The sequence below is a fragment of the Schistocerca nitens genome, chromosome 4, assembly GCF_023898315.1.
Source record: "Schistocerca nitens isolate TAMUIC-IGC-003100 chromosome 4, iqSchNite1.1, whole genome shotgun sequence".
NCBI lineage: Eukaryota > Metazoa > Arthropoda > Insecta > Orthoptera > Acrididae > Schistocerca > Schistocerca nitens.
In genome coordinates this window covers 753,796,713-753,819,375 of record NC_064617.1, presented here as the reverse complement: position 1 = coordinate 753,819,375, position 22,663 = coordinate 753,796,713, and the positions used below count along the sequence as shown (strand labels likewise).

The following is a 22,663-nucleotide window of genomic DNA, read 5'->3' as shown; positions in this document are numbered from 1 at the left end:
CATTGGATCTCGACCAACTCGAGCAGCAATGTCGCGATACGATAAACCGCAATCGCGATAGGCTACAATCCGACCTTTATCAAAGTCGGAAACGTGATAGTACGCATTTCTCCTCCTTACACGAGGCATCACAACAACGTTCCACCAGGCAACGCCGGTCAACTGCTGTTTGTGTATGAGAAATCGGTTGGAAACTTTCCTCATGTCAGCACGTTGTAGGTGTCGCCACCGGCGCCAACCTTGTTTGAATGCTCTGAAAAGCTAATCATTTGCATATAACAGCATCTTCTTCCTGTCGGTTAAATTTCGCGTCTGTAGCACATCATCTTTGTGGCGTAGCAATTTTAATGGCCAGTAGTGTGTGTGTGTGTGTGTGTGTGTGTGTGCGTGTGAGTCTTAATCAGTCTCTCGTTTGTAATGACTGTGTTACGTAAACTCTTCGGTTTTAAATTTCTTTAATTTCTTTGCAACGACAACATTGTGGAGTAATGTACAGTGGGAAGCCATTGCGTGTTTCAGAGGCAGAAGACAGCACAAATTCTGTTCCACGTGCACTGCAGGTATTTTTGGTGTCTTTTAATTGTCTGCTTTGCTACATCTATAAATTCTGTGTGTAATTGACTCAGCTATCAATAATGCAAATTTCAGCATAACCTCTTGGCCAACTCATATACTGCTGCTCAAATTGTCCGATTCTTTCCTCTAACAACAACCTTGTAGGAGACGTTTTCCACCAGATGATGATAGTTAACCATGCAAAAGTGCAGTGGATGAAATAAAACTCCTTGAATGACGCAGAATTACGTTCTTTTATTGTAATAGTAAAGCACTCAAGACAAAACATCGGGAGCGATCTGTAGTGGAATGATGACATAAAACTATTGCGTAATGGGAAAAGTAGATGAAAGGCTAAGATTCATAGAGAAAATGTAGTGGAACTAATTCATCCACTAAATGCTTGGCTTACACGTACGAATTGTCCACTGTCGACTGTAGATGATTTCCTTGTCTTTGAGAGGAGATATTAATCACGTTCAAACAGGCCCCAAATAAGAATTCCGACGTACATATCCTTCAAATAATAATACAGGGTGCTTCACAGTTCATATTACACACTTCTAGAGGTGGTAGAGGGGCTTAGTAGATCACGTTTTATATAGGAACTCATGGCCGGAAACGATTCGTTCCTATGTTACAAGGAGAGCTACTCTGTCGCGCTCTAGATGTTTCTTAAGCAGTTTGCCTGTTATGGTACTCTTCCCACATTCATGAATGGTACAATGGTGTTATGTCACGTGATTTCCTCTATTTCTATCTGCCTTGACCGGCCGTTGTGACCGAGCGACTCTAGGCGCTTCAGTCTGGAACCACGCGACCGCTACGGTCGCAGGTTCGAATCCTGCCTCGGGAATGGATGTGTGTGATGTCCTTAGGTTAGTTAGGTTTAAGTAGTTCTAAGTTCTAGGGGACTGATGACCTCAGATGTTAAGTCCCATAGTGCTCAGAGCCATCTGCCTTGTTTTCATGTTTCCTGGCTATGCGTCAGTTGACATTACGGTGACGTGTACTGCAGTAACAGGATGCCTAAGTACACGTTCGCAGAGTACACTGATATGTTGTTAATTTACGATGAAGCTCGCCGTAATGGTAGAAAGGCTCAACGTCTGTACAACGAGTACTTTCCCATCGTGTGACTCTATCTCACTCCATGTTTGACGGAGTAGAACAACGGATGCGAATAAGTGGGAAATTCACAAGCGACAGAGCAAACTGAGTTGTTCCAAGAAGGCGGCGCTCTGTCGTATTGGAAGAGGAAGTGCTTCATCAAATTAAAGAGAATCCATCGACGAGTACTCGATCCATTTCACGTGACTTTCATATGTCTCACTCGTTTCTCTGGCGTGTTCTGCATGAACAGCAGATCCACCCGTATCTCGCTCAAAGGTACAAGTCATGCTCCCGGCGGTTTTTGTGCCACGTGTCAGTTTCTGTCTTTATTTCTGGACCATTCTGTGGATTTTCCTCAGTTTTCAAGGCGAATTTTATTCCCCGATGAAGCACATTTCAACAGGGATGGTGTTCTGAATGCTTGAAATAGCTAGTCGGGGATCAAGAAAACACCAAAGCCACATGTACATGAAGTTTTCATCACACCTTTGATATCAATGTCCGGGCCGGTACGTGCAACGCTCGTGTGATTGGGCTGTACATTCTTCCTCTCCACCTAACGGATGCCGGGTACTTGATATTCCTGCAACAAGTGCTGGCGAAGTTTTTGGGAGATGTGCCATTGGACATTCAGCACGAATTGTGGTTCCAGCATGATGGCGAGACAGTACATTTTGCAGTTCGTGTCCGAAACCAGAAGACCGTCGAGGTGGACCACATGTTTGGCCACCAAGATCCCCATTTTTAACCACTTTGGACTTTTTCTTGTGGGGCCACATGAAAAGTCTTGGTTACGAGACCCCTCTCCAGTTGGAGGCAGATCTGGTTTCACGGATTATAGTCGCAGCAGAAACGATTAACCATACACCATGCATGTTGGACAGAATTTATGCAAACTTACAGTGCAAATGGGAGACCAAGAGATGAACACGCTAAGCAGATTCAGAAGGATGTAGGTTGCAGCAGGTACTGGGAGATGAAGAAGCTTGCGCAGGATAGAGTAGCATTGAGAGCTGTATCAAACCAGTCTCTGGACTGAAGACCACGACAACAACAACTGTGCAGATACACTGTGTGCACGGAACTTGTTGGTCCTCATATCGAACAACTGTTGCAACATCATAGTAAATGGAGTGAAATCTGTACATCTAGTTTTTCCTGTAACATGGTAACGAACAGCGTACGGACATGCGTTCCTATGTAAAACTTGATCTACTAAGTCCCCTCTACAGCCTCTATATGTGTGTAACATGAGATATGAAACACCCTGCACATACACAATTGCAGAAAGCCAAGATAACTACGAGGATGTCTCGGACACCTTGTAGATGCAGATGTGCTATCAAATGTCATTACATCTTCTCGTCTACTTAAACACACTACATTCTAGTTGGATTGATGGAGAACATTGAAAAAGTTCAAGGAAAGGCAGCTCCTTTCGTATTATCCCGAAAAATGGGAAGGAGTGTCACGGATATGGTACGCGAGTTGAACTGGCAACAATTAAAACAAAGCCGTTTCTCGTTGTGGCGAGGTCTTATCACGAAATTTCAATCACCAACTTTCTCCTCTGAACGTGAAAATAAATTCTCCAGTCACATAACGTGACCACCGCCTATGCTCTACGTCAACGTACAATAACCACTCACAACGGCAGTTGGCTGCATTAGCAGTGGAGGCTATATGAAGCGTGTCGAGGGGACGCGGACAAAACGTCATAATTTATCGGACGTTCACAAGGGCAAGATCATTGGCTTCGGGCCAAGGGTGGAAGCATTTCCGAAACGGATAAGTTTTAAAGTATTCCGTGCGTTGCAAAATGGCAGTATTCTAATCCGGCGCCGAGGCAACTGTGGTGAACCACGAGCCACAGACGTCAGGGGGGAACGACGGCTGTGGAGATGTGTACTGCCAAATAAACGTGAACTGTTGAGCAACTCTCTGTCCATACGAATCTAGGGGCTACTAATAGTGTCTTCTCAATGATCGTTCAGGGAATGTTGCTACTTGCGGGCTGGCGACTGGTTCAGGCACCCATGCTGACTGCTTTCATCGTCGACGAAGGCTGGAATTTCACGCCAATACCGTAAATGGACGTCCACTGAGCGGCGACAGTTTGCTTTTTCAGATGAATCATGTTTTTTGCTCCATCAGACAGACGTCCATTGGCATAGCGTGAAACGTCTGAAGGCAAACCGCATGCAACAAACGTCGGATGGATCAGGGCCAGAGGAGGGAGCGTTATGGCCCGGGGGGTGTTTGCGCAGCATTCCCTGGGTGATCTCGTCATTCTGGAAAGAAAAATGGATTAACACAAGTATGCACCTATTCTTGGGGACCAAGTCAACTCTTACATGCAATTCATTTTTCCTCCGCAGGATGGCATCTACTAGCAGGACAAAGAACGTGTCACACAGCTTTTAGTGTACGTACGTGGTTCGAAGAGCACTAGGATAAGTTTACCGTACTCCCTTGGTCACCATGGTCCAAAATTTAAACCCAGTCGAGAATCTGTGGGACCATCTCATCGGGCTTTTCACTCCATGGTTCGCAATCGAGAAACCAAGCGACGCTGGCCTCGGCACGGGAGTCGACGTGGCTCCACATCCCTGTCGGTATTATCCAGAACATCATTGACTCTCTTCCTGCCGGCCGCGGTGGCCGAACGGTTCTAGGCGCTTCAGTCCGGAACCGCTTGACTGCTACGGTCGCAGGTTCGAATTCTGCCTCGGGCATGGATGTGTGTGGTGTCCTTACGTTAGTTAGGTTTAAGTAGCTCTAAGTTCTAGGGGACTGATGACCTCAGATGTTAAGTCCCATAGTGCTCAGAGCCATTTGAACCATTTGAACTCTCTTCCTGGACGTCGCTCATCGGTCCGCAACCCAAAAGGTGTCTATTCAGGCTTTTGACGGGAGGTCACATTAGCGCGAATGAAAAGTGTACAAGGGTGGTTTGGTCCGGTAAATTTACATGAGGGAATGGAACATTTTTGTTGCGCCTTCTTGGTTAATAAGCTTGATAATTCCAAAGATCATACAAAGAATTTCAACAATGACAGCACACAGTTCACTGTCGACAGCCGTCTGAATTACGAGTAGTTAGTGTGTCGACTACAATTGAAAAATGGAGAAAAACCATTTTCTTGGTGTTATTAATCATTTTTATTTGAAGGATTGGACTGCTGCACAAATCAAAACAGAATTAGGTGAAGTTCGTGCGGACTCTGCACCGTCATTGAAGACCATTTACTTTAGAATTAATGAATTTAAATGTGGTCAGACAAGCACTGAAGACGAAGCGCTCTCCTACCGTCCAACTGAGGTCACCTAAAGAAAACCATTGTCATAATCCATGATAAGCTAAAGCAAGTCCACCGAATAAAAATTCGTGAGATTGCTGAGAATGAAGGCACCCAACTGACTGAATACATAATATCACGGCAAATTGGCTATGAAAAACTGTGTGCGAAGCGAGTGTCGTGATTGCTCACTTTTTACTCACAATCCACAAGACTTCCCGTGTCGATTTGTGACTGTTGATGAAACATGGATCCGTGATTACACAACAGAGTCAAAACGGCAGTCAGAACAATAGAAAAAGGCTTCTGATAGAACATCGAAGAAGGTAGAAAACTTTCGGCCAGGACGCGCGGAGTGACTGCGCTGTTAGAGGCACCATGTCATTGATTACCCGGCCCCTCCCACCGGAAGTTCGAGTCCTCCCTCGGGCGTGGGTGTGTGTGTCGTTCTTAGCATAAGTTAGTTTAAGTAGTGTGTAAGTCTAGGGACCGATGACCTCAGCAGTTTGGTCCCTTAGAAATTCACACAAATTTGAACTCTTGAACAACTTTTTGCCGGCTGGTAAGGTGATGGGCACTGATTTTTTTTGGGTTTACCAAGGTATAATGGGAAATGGCAGAATCGTAGTAACTGGACCACATTATGCTTCCTTGTTGAATAGATTGAATCTCGCGTGGGCTGAAAAAAAGATCGAGGTAGGGCGCAGAAAAGAACTTTCACCATGATAATGCACCAGCCCACTCATCAGCGATAACAATAGTGGAAGTGCATGAATTGGGATTTGAATTGGTTCCTCACCTACCCTATTCACCCCAAGTGACTTCTTCCTGTTCCCTGACTTACAACTTATGCTTACTGGGAAGAAATTTTTGTCAAATAGGGAATTGATTGTCGCAGTCAACGAATATTATGGATAGTCTGTCAGAAACTATTTTTCCTGTGGGATGAAAGAGCTGTAGGATCGGTGGACGAAGTGTATATCCCTCACAGGAGATTATGTCGAGAAGTAAGGTGAGTCGTTTACGAAATAAATATTGCTTTCCTTGATTTTTCACCAGACTTATCAAGCCACCCCGTATTTTGTTGGCTCCCATCTACACATGGGAAAAATGGTCACTGTAATAAAAATAGGAGGAAACTGGCCTCTCACGGAAAGATGTTCGTTTTTTCCGTGTGGTGTTTGTGAGTTGTTTGTGAGTGGAACGGTAGAGAAGTAGAAAGTCATTCGATGAAGCCTATGCTAAGCAGTAAGTGTGAATTGCTGAGTAGTCACGATGGGGAAGTTTAAGGTCGGATTCAGTAATTATTCGAAAGCAGTGAGCATTGTCTTATGTAAATGTGGCGAGCTGGTACCGCTAAGCAAGCAGAAACGCTGATGGGCACGGCACCTTGTTCCGGGGTCAGCGCAGACAGAAAAGGCGGGTTCATTGAACCGCGCCGCCGTGGACGCCCCTCCAGCAGGTGGCCGGTCGGCGGTCGGCGGCTGCTCGCTGTGTTCCTCCGCGCGGAGCCCTTCCTCGCCAGTCGCTCTCGCCACCTGCTCCTCTGCTGAGGCTGCTGCAGCGCGCGCCCCGCTTCACTCGCCTCCAGCCGCGTCTCGCGCACCGACGCCTTCTGCAGACAGAACCTCGTCCGCTGACAACTGCGGAGGCGTCTCGACGCTATTGCTACGAAAGAAGCGTCGTCGCCGTGTGAAGATCGCTCGTCACGTCCCTACCGATACGGCACGTACCTATCGCCAGCTGAGGGATCCTGCTACCTCCGGACAGCTAATAATAACACTCGCCTCCAGTTGTCAGCATTTGTGGACTCAGTGTGTTGCAGTTCAGTTCGTCGACGTTGCGTGTCTCGACACGGACTGTGTGGTGCCTTCAGCGTTCCCATGGTACACTATGTCGCGGGGCGAAGCTCTTTTGACGGAGACGTGCATATGGCAGTTTCTGTGCGGTTCTGTAGTGCACCAGTTAGTTGGTGAGTAACAGTCGTGTGACGTCGTTTGGTGGCTGTCAGTTTGTAACTGGAGAAGGGTGAGGTGTACAGTGGACTCACATCCAGCAGTGGATAGAATTGTTTGGGTCGTTGAAGACTTTACTTATTTTAATAGACGTGCAAGTTTGTCTTGCGACTGTCCTATTGTGTTAAAACGCGGTAGTGCCTGCAGACATTTGAGTGGCGCTGTATAACGAGGTGATAAATTTTCACGCGTTAGTCAATAAAATAGTCGAACTATTTCAGTGGAAGACACAAACCCTCCTCCTCCGTAAGTTTTCAGCATCAAATATTACAGTAGTCGTTAACTCGAAGTATTGCCCTTACAGAAAAGACCTTGCTGGCAGAAAGGAAAATTTGGATTCGGACTGTTGACGCCCTGCAGCTAACTGGCAGCGGTATCTGCACAGTGTATCTGGGCCACGCAGCAGACCGGGTGAAAAAGATTCCGAGTGTCTGCGTCTACGTTACGAGAGCAGATCTCGCGGTACGAACAGTGTCAAGGTGGGCGTGACAGCGATACGGAGACGTTATGCGCGCCTCGCTGGACGGGACGCTGCTCAAAGTGGGGCAGCGGAAGGCAGACAAGGGGGACGGCGACAGGGAGCGGCGCCGCCAGCAACAGGCGCTGCCGCCTCCGGCCCAGCCGCAGCCGCAGCCGCGGAGGTCGACGCTGCCTCCGCCGCCGTTGGTGGAGGCGGAGGGCCACCAACACCACGCCGCCGCCGCCCCCGCCGCCTCCTGGGGCGAGCGCATCCGCCCCGAGCGCACGCCGCCGCGCCGCAACAATGTGCAGAAGATGCAGTGGCGCTCCTCGCGCTGGGTCGACGGCTTCCTGCAGGGCGCCGCCTCCACCTCGGCCTCCGCCCCCGGCGGCCCCCAGTATGGCGGCTCGCATTCCGACCAGGTACCTCCCGACACTCCTGTCACAGACGCTCTTTCTTGCTAGTCACTTAAGGGGGTTAGGACGTCAAACGGGCCGACTTGGAGCAGGAGAGGCACCACAGGACATTTTAATTTCCAGTGCCTTTACTTTTACAAATAAATTCATATAACTTTGTCAGCATCACCAGGAAGGATTCAGGATTCACACTCATTGCAGTGGAAGTTCGAAAATATAACAAAATAATTTTTTTTACGTGCGAAATTTCATCATTTTTTCACTTACTGATGGCTGCATTTGTTGCTAAAGGTACACTTTTCTTCATAAGTTAGAGAGATTCTTCGATGAATTTTGCACAGCACACATACCATACTTACAGGTGTATGAAACTCTAGAATTTATTTAATTTACGAAAGAAACGAATGAGCTGTTATATTTTAAACTTCATGATTAGAAGAAACACAAATTTTATAGTTATTTACCTCAATTTTTACCACAGTTTTTAATAGATTTGGAAAATTGTAGAGCCTCGTACACATTTAAGTATGGTTTGCATGCTGTGCAAAATTCATCGAAGTATCTCTCTTACGTATGAAAAAAAGTGTACCTATAACAACAAATGCTGCCATTAATAAGTGGAAAAAATGATGAAATTTCGCACGTAAAAAAATTATTTCGTTATTATTTTCGAAGTTCCACTGCGAAGAGTGTGAATTCTGAATCCTTCCTGGTCATGCTGACAAAGTTTTAGGAATTTATTTGTAAAAGTATAGACAGTGGAAATTAAAATGTCCTGTGGTGCCTTTCCTGCTCCAAGTCAGCCCGTTTGACGTCCTACCCCCCTTAAAACGTTACCTCTGAAACGCAACTTGATGTGGCTAACCCTTTTGCTGCTACAGACATACTCTTTGCATTCTGTGCTAACGCGAGTTTTTGTTATGGCTATACTGCTCGCCAAATGCTAACATCTGTACTGAGAAACGGCGTTCCGACCGATACGAAATACTTATCATCCGATTTTTGAAAACTATTAAGTAATAATTTTTGATTTTCGACCGTCTTCCAGTTTCATATCTTCCCTCGATAGAGAACTGAATTTCTCTTCGTTTTCCGTCATACTTACTGCGCTTCATCAAATCACGTAAACACTGCACGAAATTTTAAAGATTTTGTAGCGGTAAAAACGCATTGCGTAATCTTTGCGTATTGTCGATTTTAACTCATACATTGCACCGAATGAAATGTAGATAAGCTATCTAAATTCACATCCCTGCGCATCGCAAAGGATTTGCAAATGATAGCACCCAATGAGGCACATACGTTGTATGACAAATATCCGAAACTTCTTTATTCGCCGACATATGGAAATAACTCGTCCGCAAGGTGAGAGGTCGGTGGCTCAGGACGCATTTAGATGTCCGTAGCAGTGTAGCAAAACCGAAGTGGAGCGGATATACACGTCCACAACATCTGGGTAACGGCGTAGCAGGAAGCGCATACAAGCCCACAGTAGTGACAGGCTTAAAACAAATAAATTATAACAGCTACATTATAAACGCCAGTGTCTCGGATGCATAATATTTTATTAAAACTGATTGCCACGTGATCATGATCAGTACTGACTACGTGTCGCAGCTAGATTTGTAACGAACATTTCTTGTAGGTGACTTTCAATAGCATTCAAAAGTATTTTATGAAATGCGTGATGCAGAGCTGCACTACTGCTAGTGGTTCAGGTAATGTACCATCTTCTGGATATGAAAAAGATTAATATTTCTGACACGGAGAGCCATACATTGCACATAAAATTTATACAGTGTTGTGCATACATAGGAGGTCGCAGAAGGAATAGTCATTGTTCATGGGTATGACAGTAACGATCATACGAAGCAAAAGAGTCTAGTAAGGATGGGCTGTAATATGATACCTTAACTCCAGCAATACTAACGTATTTTTCATAACGCACATTGCCAGGGGGGGGGGGGAGGGAGAGCGGGGGGAGAGGGGAGGGGAAGTACTTTATGCCCACCCGAAAAAAACTAAAAAAAAGAAAAAAACAGAATTCGTCGATTGTTGTTGACTTAAGAGATACTAATGTGTAAACAGAGTCTAGCACCTGAAAATATTTTATAGCTCTTAGCAATATCAACACACTTTTAATAACGTATACTACCAGTGGGGGAGAGGGGCTCCACTTTATGCCCACCCTAGAAAAGAATTTATAAGATGCAAATTTCGTTAATTGTTGTTGACTTTTACCCTAAACATACTTTTTAAAAATATATTGATGTCTAAGTAAGGTCCCGAGCGTGAAAATACTGAATTCGACATTCATTATCAAAAGTAATTTCTTCTACAAATACTTAAGTTTTTGTGTAAGACCTTACTGAAAAATTTGAAATATTTATGGAATCTTGTAGAATATTTCATCAAAAACAATAAATATGCAATAAATTTTAAAATATAAAGTAACTGTTAACATTAAAATATTTTCTAATCGTAGTCATAAAGTGCTTCCCCTCTTGATACCGCGAGGGTTAAGAGTTATGAGCACTTCTTCATCTTTGGTAGTGTGAAACAAATCTATTCTGCACCCTCTTCGCTTACTATATTTTGGGAGGAGGTAGTACCGACTAAAGCACGAAAAAATTGTCAGTACGTGTTTTAGAGTAGCGAAGATGAGTAAGTGCTCATAGCTCGCATGGTAGTTCAGAAGCAAGTTTACTCGACTCTTTTTACTTATTTTGGTCCATAATACCAACTCTCAAAATATGGAAAGCAAAGAGCTTGCAGTAAAAGAGATTTGATTCATAGTATCAATCATAAAGGAGTGCTCATAGCTCATACGTTATGCATTTTAGAGCACATACTTAGTATTTTGCTTTGAATGTCCCTGAATATCGACTATTTATCCTGGGACACCCTGTATATAAAGGCAATAAGTGCTTCAACACAAAAAGGGTATGGCCCATTAGAACGGTAGATAAAACACATGTCGCCCTTGTATCTCTCCTTTGGGTCATCAGGCGCATTTTTCTGGTATTTCGACGGATATCTGCAATTTCGTTTTTGCAATCTGTAGCTGGTGTTAGTCCAAACAAATCCTGTGCATCGTGTCTTTCATACGACGCTAGGCATCGGTGGAAAGCTTCAGTTTATTTCCCATTTCAAAAAAACTATTTTTAAACTGGAATTTTACGTGTCCATTCGATAGAGCGCTACAAGATTAGCCTAGTGTGACATTCGTTCTACCGATATGTATTAACACGAACAGTAAAACACGATGGTTAACCGATACTCCAGCAGCGGTGTCCGGAACCGCGCTGTGCCATCCTTAGGTTAGGTTAGGTTTAAGTAGTTCTAAGTCTAGGGGACTGATGACCTCAGATGTTAAGTCCCATAGTGCTCAGAGCCATTTGAACCATTTTCTAGCAGCGGCTCCGTAGCGCTGCATGCTTGGCGGTTACAGTCAGCACGGGCCATGGCGGTGCCGCCGCTGCTGCAGTACTGGTTATTCCTCGTATTTTACTGTCCCTGTTAATACATAGGGGTAAAATGAATATCGCACTAAACTTAACTGCAACCGCTCTGTCCAATGGGCACGTAAAGTTCCAATTTAAAAATAATTTTGTTTGAAATGAGAAACAAACAGACGCTTTCCATCGACACTGCGCACCGCATGAAAGACGTGATGAACAGTATTTGTTTGGGCTGACTCCAGCTATACGTTGCAAAAACAAAATTGCAGATATCTTCCGAAATATCAGAGAAAATGCTCCTGAAGACTGTCAGGAGCGAGACCTTGTGTATGCCCAGCTGTGAAGATTTTGTATGAGATATGTGGTTTTGCAAATTAGAGAGTAATATTTATCTTTTTCATACCGATAAGTCGGTACATTGCCTAAACCGGTGGTGTTAGCAGTAATAAAGAAGTATTAATACAGCTCTGTGTCATATATTTCATAAAGGTAAGTTTTTAGTTCTGATGATGGCTGAAAAGCCGAAAACATTAATCAATTTTAATAATATATTATGTGACTAAAACATTGACCTATATAATCTAATCCGCAAGAATGGTCACTGGTCTCCTCGGAAGGTACAAACGGTGTGATTTCGCGAAATTACGGCACTAAAAAGATTTCAATACGTAACATTATCCAACTGCTCCCGAATACTAAGTTTTCAATTTATATTGACCACACCAAATAACTTTTTGCTAAGCATTTGTTGTTTAGCTACCATGGGCACATTAACCGGTATGGTTATTCGGTGTACGGCAACCAGCCAGAGATTGGTTTTAGGACACTTTATTGAAAACTACCGTTACCGGTTTCGAATTTCGTACAATTAATCATCAGACAGTTTTTTTCATGTTTTCATCAATACAGGTTATTCGTTGGTTTCCTGTCAGTTATCGTGATATGTCCATCTGGTGCACTTGTATTAGCAGTTTTCTTCCAATGAAATACATTCTCAAGGATGTTTGTATTTTCACAGTCGCAAACGTTTCACTGCATTGTAAACCACTTTCGTTCGGTCACAAAACGAATTTTCAATTTGCACCATGTGTTTTGATATGGTGCAAATTGGAAATTCGTTCACCGCATTGTAAACCACTTTAGTTTTGTGACCGAACGAACGTAGTTTACAATGCAATGACACTTTTATGACTGTGAAAATACAAACATGTTCGAGAATGTATTTCTGTGGACGAAAACTGCTAATACAAATGAACCACATGGACATTTCACGGCAACTAACAGGAAACCAATGTATAATCTGTATTGATGAAAACATAAAAACATCCGTCTGACGATGAATTGTAAGAAATTCGAAACAGGCAACGGTACTTTTGAATAAACTAACCTAAAACCAATTTCTGGCTGACTGCTGTACACCATCAACAATTGAATAAACGCAAAGAAATGATGAAGCAATTTTTACTCAAGTAATGCCTGTACTGTACACAAGACATAGTTTAAAAGTACTAAAGTAAGCAGCCCAGGGGATTTACAACATATACTATTCGCAGAGCCCCACCACACACCATACAGACACGTGGATCGGAACATTTTGTGACCACGTGCCTAGATTTTACGTACCTCTTGCCCCTCGGTACTTACCTTTTCATTGCTGCAACCACCAACTATAATTTAATCTTGTTATTCTTTGTTTAATTAGCTACAGGTTGGGGGAACGTGCTCATAATGAGGACCATAATAGCTGGTAAAAAGCGACGTATATCCCGCCAGTAAACAGAAAGGTTGGCTGTACCGTTCATACATTGTTTTAATCATTATCATCATAGATATAACATATCTACCTTCTCACACAACCTTCAACTAAAGACGGTTGACATATTGATCGGTACACATTCTTCTTGTGTTTTCATTCGTTTACTGTCAACTGCATCAAGTGGATGAGTGTGCCTGCTGCCACCATCTGCCTCTTTTGCGTCTTAATTAAACCACCTGATATCAGTACTGTTTATCTGAGTTTTACACTTCGCACATTTTGACTAGTAGGCAGTAACCTGCACGCAGGAAACATCCGTGCGTCAGACAAGAGGCTAAAACCAAACTGTGTACTGTAAGGGACGATCAAAAAGCTTCTGTTCGAGGGCGTTGCTGCAGCGTATATGCAACGTAAGGCGACTCCGTTGCTGGGACATAAGCACCGCCATGTAAGCATGGGATTAGTATGACATTCGTGGCTTTCCGACGTGCGTGTGGTAAATGCGGAAACGTGAATTACGGTGACGTTATTAGCAAATGCGCCCAAACACGACGAACGTGCTGTTCTTCTTTTCTTGGCTATCGAAGGATAAACTTCTGTAGATATCCATAGCAGAATGAAAAATGTTTATGGGGCAGCATGTCTGTCGACAGTCACCGTCGTAGAATGGTGCGCTAAGTTCTGTAATGGTCACGATTCGACACAAGACTGGTCGATCTGGGAGACCAGGTTCACCCATTACAGACAATTGGAGGATACTCGAGCACCCGTCCTATAATCCCGATCTCTCCCCATACTATTATCACGCATTCGGTCCTTTAAAAAAGGCCTTGAAGGATAATTGATTCTTGTTGGACGTGGATGTGCAGCGGGCATTTAAGGACTTCACGCGGCAGGACACCGTGTTTTACCAAAGGGATATCTTCAGTCTGGAGCGATGGTGGAATGCCTGCCTCAGTCTTCTCGGAGATTTTACCAGATTGGCGTACCAATTCTGGACTTTATGGCATTCGAATGGAAAGTTTTAGATCTCCCCTTATAATAATGACTTCCGCTGTAATAGATTTGAATGAGGTTAATAGTGTTATAATCCTACGAATATATTTTTACTAGGGCCCCCTTGAAAGAATATCATCGTAATTGGACTGGAAAAGTTGCCGAGCAAGGTGTCGCAGTTGTTAGCACACTGGACTCGTATTCCGGAGTGGTTAGCACACTAGACTCCCACTCGGGAGGACGGCGGTTCAAACCCCCGTCTGGCCATGCAGATTTAGGTTTCCCGAGATTTCTGTAAATCGCTCCAGGAAAATGTCAGAATGGTTCCTTAGGAAGGGCGTGGCCGATTTTCTTTCCTTCCTTTCAGAATACTAGCTAGTGCTCAGTTCCTAATGACCTCGTTTTCTACAGGACGTTAGACCACACTATTCCTTCCGGAAAAGGTTCTCACGAGGATTTATTTGAACTACGCGTGTCTTATAGATTCGCCATACTGGTTTCCCAACCCCTTTCTTCATGGTAATCCTAAGTGGATTTAGTGTTGCTATAATGATATGCAGATGTAAATATACAAGTATAAGGCCTGTAAGAGTACTTTTGTGCCTCAGAGCGTAAGGTGGCTTGTGGAGTATCGAAACAGATGTGGTTGTTTACCTCCTCACCACATCATTATTGTGCGTCATCTTACGACGAACGAGTCAGGCAATGTATCCTCTATGCGCACTCTGAACACCTCATTCTCTATACAGGCACCTAAACGTTAGTATAGCTTCGGCACGCCAGGTGATTACTTTTTTTGTCCGTCGACCATAATAAGAACACAGTGAATATAATCTCGAGAGAATTTCACGCTGTCGTTTATGATATCTAAAACATCTGTGACTTCTGGCAAACCTGTTTGGTGGCTCGTTTGGAAACTGCGCAATGTAAATAAAAGGTTTCTGTGATTTCAACAAAACAATCAACACCTAGAACACATATTTGGCGGAGAATTTATCAGGAGATTTTTTGCAAGGCTCAGTCCGATACGAGGCAGATCGCTTGTCAAATAAAATTAAAGGCGTCGGACAACTGGTAACTAAACGGCGCCTACTATAGTCGTATTCGACTGCAGCAAAGATGGCCTTCTTCTTACTGTTTATCCCGGCGTACTCAACTTTTTCGCCGGATTCTCTACTTGTTGCCAGAGTCGTCAGGACATGTAAGAAAAGGAGAGCGTGTCAGTCACCTGTCTGTGAATCGCGTAAACTTCATATCGTTATTTCTAGGGCGAAGATTGGGGACCAGCCCACCATTTGCCTAAACGAGTGTACACACAAAAAAAAAAAAGCATTGCGCTTTTTTTCGTTGTATTTGGCCGTGGCGGACATCCCTTGACACCCAGTGAGGCTCATTGTTGATCCCTTCATTCAGATTTTTAATAACAGAGAGCAGGCAAGTCTCTGACCGAACACGCTCTGAGCTACGGTGCCGGCACGCATTAGACTATGCAAGCAGGTCGACTGCAGTAAACAAGAATATTGGTAAAATATTACGTAACTGATGACTGTCGCCACATGCTGCTCGTGTATTCTGTGCTGTATATGACATTAAAATGGAAGGATTCTTAGAGTTTTACCTTCTGTCGACGACTATGCAATTGGGGGCGGTGCAAGAAAAAGGCTTTTACAGAAAGCCCTCGCGTGAGAGTCAACAGTAGACGCCTCTATAGTCTCGCTACATCACGATCATGCCTGAGAGCAAGCGGTTCTATTATCAAAAGAAAAAAAAATCTTCAAGGTTTGTTATCTGGTTATCAAAAATGCATGAGACAAAGATCTACCGTGAAGTACACTATAAACCCTTGGTTACTACAATGACTGATCACATTAAATGTTTACTCATTGTAAAAAGCTACCATATTTTTCACTTTTTAGTAGACACCCTATCATGTACACTGAAATCCAGCACACATTTCCGAAGATGCTATTAGGAAAAACAACAGAAAAATATCCAAGCGTCAGGCTGCAATCGCCGGCCGCGGTGTTCGAGCGGTTCTAGGCGCTTCAGTCCGGAACCGCGCTACTGCTACGATCGCAGGTTCGAATCCTGCCTCGGGCATGGATGTGCGTGATGTCCTTAGATTAGTTAGGTTTAAGTAGTTCTACGTTCTAGGGGACTGATGACCTCAGATGTTAAGTTCCATAGGGTTCACAGCCATTTGAACAATTTTTGAACCAGGCTGCAATCACTGAAAGACGCCACAGTATAGATCGCAGCCATTAGATCTGCTTGTTATCGTAGTTCCCCTACTGGCTTTGCGAAAATTGCAGCACATATATGGACTGGAGCTACGGCGTAAGAATTCGCACCTTGTAGTGTTAAAAGTCGTCAACTAGCACTGCCGTTTCTCATATGGTTGTGAAGTTCCGGAAACTGGGTGCGTCTTAGTGTGAGAAATGGCTCATGTGACAATTCGCACGGTAGAGTAAGATATGAAGTGCTTGCAGTGAGATTCCGACTCGTGTGTGAGACAATTATCTCTAAGGAGCCCAGCTCGGTAAATACAAAATTTCTGCCAATCGTATCCACTAGGCATAATTCTTTTTTTATGCGTATATTTTCTTGCATATTGTTAATGGGTCCAGAATGGTAGTATGTACCGCTCTGTGTACTTGTGTACAACAGATCCATTCTTATGCCTTTAGCATTTGTGAGTTTTGCCACTTATAATGCATTTTGAATAAGCAGACAAATCCAAAAATCTTCGTAAGCCCTACTCTTGGCAGAGAAAACAACTCAGCCTCAAAAAATATATTCATACATGTCGTTACAGAATACAGGTCATCTCAGAAAGATATCGAAAATACATATTTCCGTATTTCAGAATGTAATGTAAGGAATTATGAAAGTATTTCAAGTGATCTAAGAGAAACACAGTAATTTCTCAACTATGTCTAACTGATGTGTGGAGCATAGAAACACGTTACAGAAAATAGTATTTACGACGGCTTTCGAGCTATTGCTCTTTTTATAGTAAAAGTACGCACATTCACATACACAATCACAAAGACACCTAAACTACATTTCTACCTTTCCTTATTTTAAGTATTGTTCCATCCAGGATTTCCGATTTTGTTACTCCTCAGTATAATAATCCTCAGCCACGAAATAAAACACTAGCTCGACTTCTTCCTATATCCAGATGAAGTTGACAGGTGTGCCAATAGACGTCTCTCAACCACTTGGTCGCTGCCATCCATCACTGTTGTGACGAAGAGAGCTCGTGAAATTTGTAGCACCTATTGCGAAATAGTTACATAATGTGCTCACAGTCGTTCAAGTAACGAAAAGTGAACAGATTTTACGGGAAAAGCCATATGGAAAACAAAATTTCGATATTCATCAGTGGTAGGTCTTCTATAATACACTACTGGCCATTAAAATTGCGCCACCAAGAAGAAATGCAGATGATGAACGGGTATTCATTGGACAAATATATTATACTAGAACTGACATGTGATTACATTTTCACGCAATTTGGGTGCATAGATCCTGAGAAATCAGTACCCAGAACAACCACCTTCATACGCCTGGGCATTGAGTCAAACAGAGCTTGGATGGCGTGTACAGGTACAGCTGTCCATGCAGCTACAACATGATACCACAGTTCAACAAGAGTAGTGACTGGCGTATTGTGACGAGCCAGTTGCTCGGCCACCATTGACCAGACGCTTTCAATTGGTGAGGGCAGCAGTCGAAATCAGAAAAGCCCGTACAGGACCTGCAACATGCGGTCGTGCATTATCGTGCTGAAATTTAGGGTTTCGCAGGAATCTAATGAAGGGTAGAGCCACGGGTCGTAACACATCTGAAATGTAACGTCCACTGTTCAAACTGCCGTCAATGCGAACAGGAGGTGACCGAGACATGTAACCAATGGCACCCCATACCATCACGCCGGGTGATACGCCAATATGGCGATGACGAATACACGCTTCCAATGTGCGTTCACTGCGATGTCGGCAAACACGGATGCGACCATCATGATGCTGTAAACAAAACCTGGACTCATCCGAAAAAATGACGTTTTGCCATTCGTGCACCCAGGTTCGTCGTTGTGTACACCATCGCGCTCCTGTCTGTGATGCAGCGTCAAGGGTAACCGTAGCCATGGTCTCCGAGCTGGTAGTCCATGCTGCTGCAAACGTCGTCGAACTGTTCGTGCAGATGGTTGTTGTCTTGCAAACGTCCACATCTGTTGACTCATGGATCGAGACGTGGGTGCACGATCCGTTACAGCCATGCGGGTAAGATGCCTGTCATCTCCACTGCTAGTGATACGAGGCCGTTGGGACCCTTCACGGCGTTCCATATTACCCTCCTAAACCCAGCGATTCCATATTCTGCTAACAGTCATTGGATCTCGACCAACGCGAGCAGCAATGTTGCGATACGATAAACCGCAATCGCGATAGGCTACAATTCGACCTTTATCAAAGTCGGAAATGTGACGGTACGCAATTCTCCTCCTTACACGAGGCATCACAACAACGTTTCACCAGGCAACGCCGGTCAACTACTGTTTGTGTATGAGAAATCGTTTGGAAACTTTCCTCATGTCAGCACGTTGTAGGTGTTGCCATCGTCGCCAACCTTGTGTGAATGCTCTAAAAAGCTAATCATTAGCATATCACAGCATCTTCTCCCTGTCGGTTAAATTTCGCGTCTGTAGCCGTTATATTCGTGCTGTAGCAATTTTAATGGCAAGGAAGTGTAGAATTGAAGCCATGTGAAGTTACAGCGAAGAAATGTAAATGATTAAAGTGGTATTACGTAAAACTTCGTTGCGAAGTATTGCTTGTTACTAATTAGTATTCACAAATAATGACTGCCAGTTGGATAGTGCGTAAAGCTCCCATTCAACTCGATGAAAAAGAAAACAAGCGCTACAAAGACGTGACAGTGCATCGTGCAAGTTTTAATTGTAAGGCACCCAACGGAGTACACTGTGCATTCCATAGAGAACTCTGTTGGCCGTGACGCCGACACATGGAGAATTCGAGGCGCACTGTTTGTACGTGATGTAAGCATACATTTGTCCCGTCGCGTTCACTAATCGTAGAAAATAAAATCACAGTATTCGTCGACATATTCTCATTCTCATCTGAAGCGTTTTGGACTGCAGCAATTATTCACTCCACGTTGTATGTCTTTGATATCACGGTACGTTTTGTCGTTGCTTACAATTTTTCGTCTTACGCTTTCTTATGGAAGATATTTCGTAGTCTTCACATATGGCCTATAATCATATTCCTTCTTCGAATTAGTGTTCCCATGCATCGCTTTCCTTGCCAATTCCGCGGAGAATCATCTCAGTTCTTATCTAATTTAGCAGCCTACATCAAACGCTTTTTCGCACAGTCGACAATTCACTTTTAAATAGTACTGTACTGCAGATGTACAGTCTCAAAAATTTCGTCTCAGGATAAGGACGATGTATGGTACCAACAGAGTTCTTTTGGCTAGGAATTTTCTCTCTCCCGGGCTAGTCAGCTCATCAGCTTTGCTTCATTCGTCATGCGTTATTTTGCCTCAGAGGTAGCAGAATTTCTTAACTTCAGGCACTATATGGCTCCCAATTTTTATGTTGCTTGTTAATACTTTCGTTTCCTTTGGTTTGCTCTCTAACCGCGTTCTGTGCTCGATAGAAGGATCGTTCCTTGTCCTGTGGCTCGTTATCTCTTTCATAGAGGATAGCAATCACAACGCCAAATCTAATTAGTGAGATGCTTCATCCTGAATTTTAATCCCACTTTTGAAAATCTCTGTTGGTGTGAAATAAGTTTCAGTGTATTGCAGCATACAAAACAATTGCTGTTAGTGAATCCCTCTCGCCTGATACTGGAAATGATTGCTTCATTACAGACTGGTGCTGCAGAAAACTTTGCAACAATCCGACACGTATATTTTAAACCTCGTTCCTGGAGGAAGCTAACTTACACTGACATGTCTTAATTTTTTAAAACATTACAGTGATACTGCCGCTATTTTTAACGCCCACAATTGCTACAATTTTGCAGCAGGGCACAAAATGCCACTCTGCATCTAAATAAGGAACGTCTTCAACTCAGTTATATGTTAACAACTGCCTGTCTTTAGGGGACAGTGAGACGGAGAGGGAAAGTTTTCCTTACCGAGGAGATTCAATACTAGAGAAAAAATGGTTCAAATGGCTCTGAGCACTATGGGACTCAACTGCTGAGGTCATTAGTCCCCTAGAACTTAGAACTAGTTAAACCTAACTAACCTAAGGACATCACACACATCCATGCCCGAGGCAGGATTCGAACCTGCGACCGTAGCGGTCGCGCGGTTCCAGACTGTAGCGCCTTTAACCGCGTGGCCACACCGGCCGGCTCAATACTAGAGAGATTTAACGGAGATTGCAAAATGTTGCCTTAATATGGTCACGAACATTTCCTGGCATTTGGAGTCTCGTGTTATTTTAAAATGGTGGGCGTACTGTTATACATTTGGTCGACAGCGGGTTGTTCGTGGAGGGGGATGCTTCAGCTCGAAATGAGTTTCAAGGAGTCTATCGTGACTAAATTTGCCGGTCCATTGAAAACCTGCTTTGAAAATCTTTTACAAGCTCTGAAATAGATTTTCAAAATGGTACAATGAAAGTGTACACGTTACTTCTGAGGGTTGTTGCATTACTCGTGTGACTTCTTTGTCAATTATTAGTTATTTAATAAAAAGTTATTGAGGAAAATTTTATAATGCAACACAATGTAGAACGCCTCCAAATCCTAGTCGGTTAAGTCGCAACGACCTTGTGATTGTAAGCGTAACTGTTCGTAAATAAGGCAATAGCCTCCAGAACACAATCGAAACGAGATGGAAAAGGGTACATCCACTGCTAAAAATGACGACCTCCTATCCTACTTAAATGTAAGTCAACTCATATGCGTCCGCAGCTATGGTCGTGCTATAGCGTTCTCGCTTCCCGCGCCCGGGTTCCCGGATTCGATTCCCGGCGGGGTCAGGGATTTTCTCTGCCTCGTGATAACTGGGTGTTGTGTGATGTCCTTAGGTTAGTTAGGTTTAAGTAGTTCTAAGTTCTAGGGGACTGATGACCAAAGATGTTAAGTCCCAAAGTGCTCAGAGCCAAACTCATATGCGTAACTTATAATAAACTGCAATACCAACTACTATGAGTATAGAACGGTAGATATGTTCAGTATTTGTCAAAACTGAAAAAGAAATAACAGTGCCATACAATATGGTCGGTAGTCCATTGTACACAATTACACTGCATAACTAATTAGTTACCCCTACGATGGTTCTCGTAATTTTAACATACACATGCATTTAATATTACATAAAAGTATCGCGACTATGAAACGCAAATTTCCCTCTCCGACTCAAAAATAAGTTACTTCAAATAAGGAAAAAAGCACACTTACGGCCAAATACTGAAAAAAGGCTAGTTCTATAATGAGTACAGTTGTGTTGTGACTCAAATAACACAAACATGACAATGCAAACGGCGTAGCAACACAATGATGCTTAACGGTACGGGCTTATACTGCCTAATCTGATCAAGACTATTGATATAACTTTTTGTGAACGACACATTAAACAATCTTGAACTCAGAAATATGTTCAACGTTGAAATACTGCATACCGGGCTTCAAAAAGCTCGATCGAGTAAATTCTAAAACACGTGAAGTAAGTAAATGAAGCATGAAAAAAATTGTGCCAGAACATTATTAGCAAGCAAATTAATTCAGGTTACTATAATGGTACTGAGCACTTTCTGAATTTAATACTGTTTAGCCACTTTACTGAGAAAGAAAGTTAGCTTTAGATCAATACTGCAAACAAATTTAGTTGCTCAGTTATGTCTTAAATTTGTGGATTGTTTAATTAAGCCAGTGGCACTTTCGTATAATAGACATAGGTAAAAGATTTTATTCGAGATAATAATGTCATGAGAAGGGGCTTAGTAATAATGATTGTGGAACTTCCTTCATGCTTGAATAACTTATTACATGTATTTTGGATTTTATCGGCTCGACCTCGGTGTGACTCGCGCGCTTCGTACCCAGTGATGGCCGCTGTGTGTCTATGGCCTACTTCCCAATCGACAACCCAAGAGCGTTGGAGCAGGTCTCGCACGGCCTTTCTGTTCTGCTTCCAGGAAACTTCACGGGACCGCCTACTCTCAGCAACATTACGTTCGTCACTGTAACATTCAGCGGAACTAAAGGAACTAATTACACAAGTAATTTGTCAATGTGTCAACCACAAAACTTACACACGTAAGGCATCAAGCATGTGAAAGTTGCGTTTTAAGTATATTTGTTAAGTATATGTGACCGTAATGTTTGTGTCACTGATCGTGATAAGAGGGTTAAGGGGGAGGGTGAAACCTCGTGGCGGCGTTTAAACTTCTCTTCTGGCGTTGTCCAGCTAGAAGTCCGGCAGGCGGATCACCATCGACAATGTAACATAACCCTCACTCCACGAGACTCAGCGGAGCGGTTTGAAATTTAATCGAGGACGTTGGCGCGAAGTTTGATGGTCGGGAACTTTACGCCGCCA

The 22,663-nt window shown here is 43.5% G+C and overlaps 1 protein-coding gene across 1 annotated transcript in view; it reads left to right on the top strand.

The window, feature by feature from the left end:
- The first annotated feature begins 7,742 nt into the window (after window positions 1–7,742).
- LOC126253035 (uncharacterized) overlaps window positions 7,743–22,663 on the top strand; it is a 449,954-nt gene continuing 435,033 nt past the window's right edge. Inside the window, exon 1 of the mRNA XM_049954103.1 lies at window positions 7,743–7,864. Coding sequence (XP_049810060.1) covers window positions 7,757–7,864 — 108 coding nt within the window. The 5' untranslated portion in view covers window positions 7,743–7,756. The remainder of the gene's footprint in view (window positions 7,865–22,663) is intronic.